This window comes from Lineus longissimus, chromosome 11, assembly GCF_910592395.1.
Source record: "Lineus longissimus chromosome 11, tnLinLong1.2, whole genome shotgun sequence".
Lineage (NCBI taxonomy): Eukaryota > Metazoa > Nemertea > Pilidiophora > Heteronemertea > Lineidae > Lineus > Lineus longissimus.
Window position 1 is genome coordinate 4,975,565 of NC_088318.1, and position 4,579 is coordinate 4,980,143.

At 41.6% G+C, this 4,579-nt stretch overlaps 1 protein-coding gene across 2 annotated transcripts; it reads right to left on the reverse strand.

Annotated features, from left to right (window-relative positions):
- Positions 1-338: 338 nt before the first annotated feature.
- Positions 339-4,359, reverse strand: LOC135495584 (peptide methionine sulfoxide reductase-like). Of its 2 annotated transcripts, none has more exons than XM_064784380.1 (5): positions 4,253-4,359; positions 3,490-3,662; positions 2,301-2,552; positions 1,381-1,525; positions 339-956 (listed from the first exon to the last, which is right to left on the reverse strand). In XM_064784380.1, the coding sequence occupies exons 3-5, from the start codon at positions 2,480-2,482 to the stop codon at positions 897-899; spliced, it is 387 nt and encodes a 128-aa protein (XP_064640450.1). In that variant the 5' UTR covers positions 2,483-2,552; positions 3,490-3,662; positions 4,253-4,359; the 3' UTR covers positions 339-896. The 2 variants fall into 2 exon arrangements, with proteins under 2 accessions (XP_064640450.1, XP_064640451.1); XM_064784381.1 differs by having other exon boundaries at positions 4,218-4,351.
- Positions 4,360-4,579: the final 220 nt, after the last annotated feature.

Below are 4,579 nucleotides of genomic sequence, written 5' to 3' on the forward strand. Positions count from 1 at the left end.
TGCACACCAGGCGGCCACAAGCTTCCTCCAGCTTACCCCATCCTGGGCTAGGTCCTCAAATTGGCTAGGTGTCAGCAGTCCTTCTCCATCTCCTAGTAGTGATTGGGTGCAAGATGGGGGGACACTCGCTGGCAGGCTTGGCATCTCCTCCCATTCGTTGCCTGGTACAGGGTGTACAATTTGGCTGTTTCAGCATTCCCAGTATATGCCCCAGTTGAATTACTAAGAGGGGTCCACCTTATGTATTGATTTTGACTCTAAAAATTGGAAGGGCAACCAATATTACTGTTGGCCATACAGGCCTATGACCAACAAAAATAACCAGAAAAAGCCTAAGATTCAAAAAATATTTTTATTTATAAAATTTCTTTAAATCAATGCATCGTGTTTTGTGAAATATTGCAAAAGCAAAATCCAACTATACAGCCATTGAATTTTGCCAAACATTTACATAAAGAGTCATAACAATATTTTCAGCACAACAGAGGTTTTCGCTTGGGTCACCAACACCAGAAAGACGCACAGTCCTCCATGCATGAAGTAACATCATCCTCACAGTTTCAGCAATACTGAGTTAACCGTGAAAAGTCATAAGAGGAGAACTTGCACCGATCTGGTTTTCTAAGCCAAACGAATTGCCCTGTTGTCGCAAGATATTTACAACATCGAGGCTTTTGTGGAGACTAATAACAGCATTTTATTAAGATCGTGACGTCCTGTCCTACACTAATGTAAAACAGTAGGCCTAAAGCATTAAATCTGTCTTCTAAACAGTAATTAAAAACAATTGTCTATTGGGTATTCCATCTTGACAGTCAGTATTAGCAAGTATGGATTAAATAATCTATACTTAGTATTAGTCCATGATACGTATCTTATAGCTTAGATATTTTTGCTCACACATTATCCACAACATATTCTGTCTGTTCCTCACTCAATCCCATCTTCTTGCTCTCCTGAAAAATAAAGATAAAAATATGTTGATTGTCATATTCGTATTCTTGTCAAATTGTCAAATGAAATGCCATCCATGGCCGGATAGAAAAAGTGGGGCTAAAGGTACACTGTACACGTAAGCAAGGCCATTATGGCCTTTGGATCCTCCTATACAAATTATATTACATGTAGCAAAAACAGGTTACTCACTCTCTCCAAACTTGTTATCACCAGCCTGCCCTGGCATAGGCCCTTGTGTTCAGATCAAGATTAAAAAATCTCAGTTGATTTAGAGGACTGACCACATCCAGAGATATAAATCTTCGTACTCTAACAAGATACTACCCTGGGCCTTATTGTGAAATGGATATGAGCAGCATCCCTACTGAGTGACTGCCCCCCCCCCCCACCCATTTGCAGTGCCACTATTACATGAAAACGTACCCTCGCAAATTGGTGCATTTGTCCATAGCCACCAATGTAACCATTGAGCCTGGCAGCGATGTGTGACTTGATCAAGTCCTCATCACCCAAACGGAGACTGTTGAACAGAGATGGATGCTGCCGGAGGAGGTACTTCTGATGATAGCTGAAAACAAGGTAGCAAAATAGTATACCAGGAAGCATGACTCGCAGAGTTCCCGTAACTAAGTATTGGTTGCACTTACAAGTCAGAAAGTCCCTTGACAAAACGCCAAGGATATCAGTCAGAATTTGTGGCGTTCAATTATAGAGACCAGCCATTCGGGCTTCGCCTCAAGCTTGAGGCAGCTTTTAGCACCACAACCAAACGGATGTGATACTGACAGCCAATTTTTTTTCCAGACATGATGCCTGGAAGCGAAGTTCAATCATCCTTTGTCGACACTGCTGTTAATGACCATGATGCGATGCTTGACGTACCAATCTGAGACAATGCGTTATTACATGAATGACTTGTAGGCAGGATCAGTGACCAATTTGATCACTCTTCTGGCACATCTGATGGGCTGCCTCATCCACGTGTCAGCATCTTGCATAGAAAGGGTAGTCATGCGTTCAGCAGTGGTGTGGGGCGAGATTAAGTGATTGATCACAAGCGCGGGCAGTTCAGCATACAGTGGAACCTCCCTTAGCGGACACCTCTCTATTAAGGACTATAGTTTTGGTCCAAAATTGGTTGTTTCCATTCAATTTGAACTCTCTAACTAGGACACTTAAGGACACCACTTGTCAGTCCCAAGGGTGTCCTCAATAGAGAGGTTCTGCCGTATTTGTAATTGTTAAAGGCAGCATATTGGGCGGGAGTTAAAGGGACGCTATGACATGTATGAGACGACGGCTAGAGAGACCAGAGACCAACGAGAGGACAGCCAATTGCTTACTTTTCAGCGTCGTAAAATGTTTCCGCTGGTAAAATCTTCGTCTGAATCGTCTTCGACTTCGACCTCTGTTGATCAACCATACTCTGCTCTGCAAGATCCTTCTGCTCATCGTCATGGAAGAAAATGGCGGACATGTACTGCCGAGATTTACACGATGTTGTGTCGTGATTCTTCCAGAACATAGTCAGTAACTTCTCGTAAGATGTTTGAGCTGGGTCGTAGTCGATATCCACAGTTTCTGTATGGTCACCCCTGGAAGACAGCATATTTGAGATTTAGTTTCATAATTTTTATCTATTTCATCTTTCATTAGCGGCATCACGGCAGTCCAGGGTAGGGCATTTAGTTGCACATATTCTTTGGAAGCCTGTCCCTGGACCTGGACTAAATCGACTAAAAATGTTCTCAAGATAAGGATAAGGCTGTGTCACAATGACACATCAACATTCGAAATCTCCTTTGAACTTTTACATCATTTACCATTACATTATACATGTACAATGCTGTACAACAAGAATAGTTTATTGATAAGGCCACGTGTTTTTTATTTCTTGGTTTACGGGACCGACCGACTTGCTTTTTTGGGATTTTGGAGAAAAAAATAAAATCTGAAAATCATCGACTTTTTTATTTTATTTTCCACCCGACCCATCATAATTAGATAAAATAATGAGAAATAAAATAAAATCCACTGTATAGAGCAGTGTGATAACCAATGTTTGTGCACTTTCACAACTTATCAGCCATCTAGATGAGGGAAATAGCCCCGACTAAGACATTGCGCCTTGTTCTGAAAAAAAGTGAACTTTGATTCCAGCAGTATTTGGTTAATTTAATTTCTTCCGATCATACATAGCTATTTGGGTTATTTTTATTTTTTATTTTATTTCGACCACCCGACCATACATTTTTAAAAGCTCTTCCCGTAAACCAAGAAATAAAAAACATGTAGCCTAATCATCTGTCATGGGATGATTCTTGACCTGTTGGAATCTAGAGAACTAAATACTATGTGATAAGGCAATTCGAAAAACATCCAAAGATGAGTCATCCTCTTGCAAACAGGGCCGGCAACACGACTTCTCCTTACGCATGTTTCCGAGGGAGTATGTATCGAGTGAAATGGCCTGATATTGTCAGGATGATTGAAAATGAGTCTCATTCAGTTAAAATGGTTATTTATACTTACAGACTATGGTAGGTGGGGAACTTTTTAGTTCCGCCTGTATAACCCACCCTTGTATGGATGACCCCGGGGGCACAGCCGAACTGTGCCTCCGGGAACCAAAATCAGCTAAGGGCAAATGTTGCCTTTTTTGTTTTCACGTCTGGCTCGTACAATGGCATGCTTGCAGGGAGCAGCTGAAAGTAAATGAATAATATCAGCAGTGTACACTGCCACCCCACTGTGTCACTGAGATAATGTCATCGTTTTGACGTCATATATTTGCCATCCATCTGATCTCCATGGGTGGCAGTGAGATGAGTGATCATACCATTCTGACATTCACAGAGAGAACATACAGTCCAAATCACAATTGACATTAGGTAAATCACGTCTCATTGGCGCGTCATTGAATCAACTCATAGACACGCTACCCAGCGCGTAGGTCGCGCGGCCAATTAACTGAACTCACTATGTCACGAATCCTTCTGAATTGACCCTGATGGTGATACCAATAAACAAGTTGCAAGCAATGACAGTAAAGTGTGTTTCTCAAAGCTGTGTTAGTGTGTACCAAAAAATATACACGAGTGACTATCACTGTAGGCCTACTGTAAAAAAGTGTTAGGGCCTACTGACTGTTTAGTTAGTCACTAGTGTAGTGTAGGCCAGTGGCAGTGACAGTCACTTAGTGACCTAGGCTATAAAACATCCATTTTCCGAGACCACAATGGAAAACAGCTGGTACTAACAGATTCTGTAGCTCCCATAAGATTTAGTTATTCACCTTCTGCGACGAAAATGTGAAAAATGGTCGAGAAATCACTCGTAGAAGTGACATCTGCTAAAATTCATGTGATCATCTGATCATGCAGTGTTTATAATATGGTTTTGTAATAAAGGTCAAGGTGATTCCCGAGCCTAGTCTTCAGGTGACCTTTTACCTATGCTACACTGTACATTTGTGTGTAAAAAGGATACCTGCTTGTGAGGTTAGCTGATATTGTCTTAGTCACATGGCCATTGCGCGACCAATCAACTGCAACCTTGCCCCTGTTTACCATTTCCCACTTGGCATTGTATAGTGTCTTGGGCAAAGCACTTCACTCCTTAC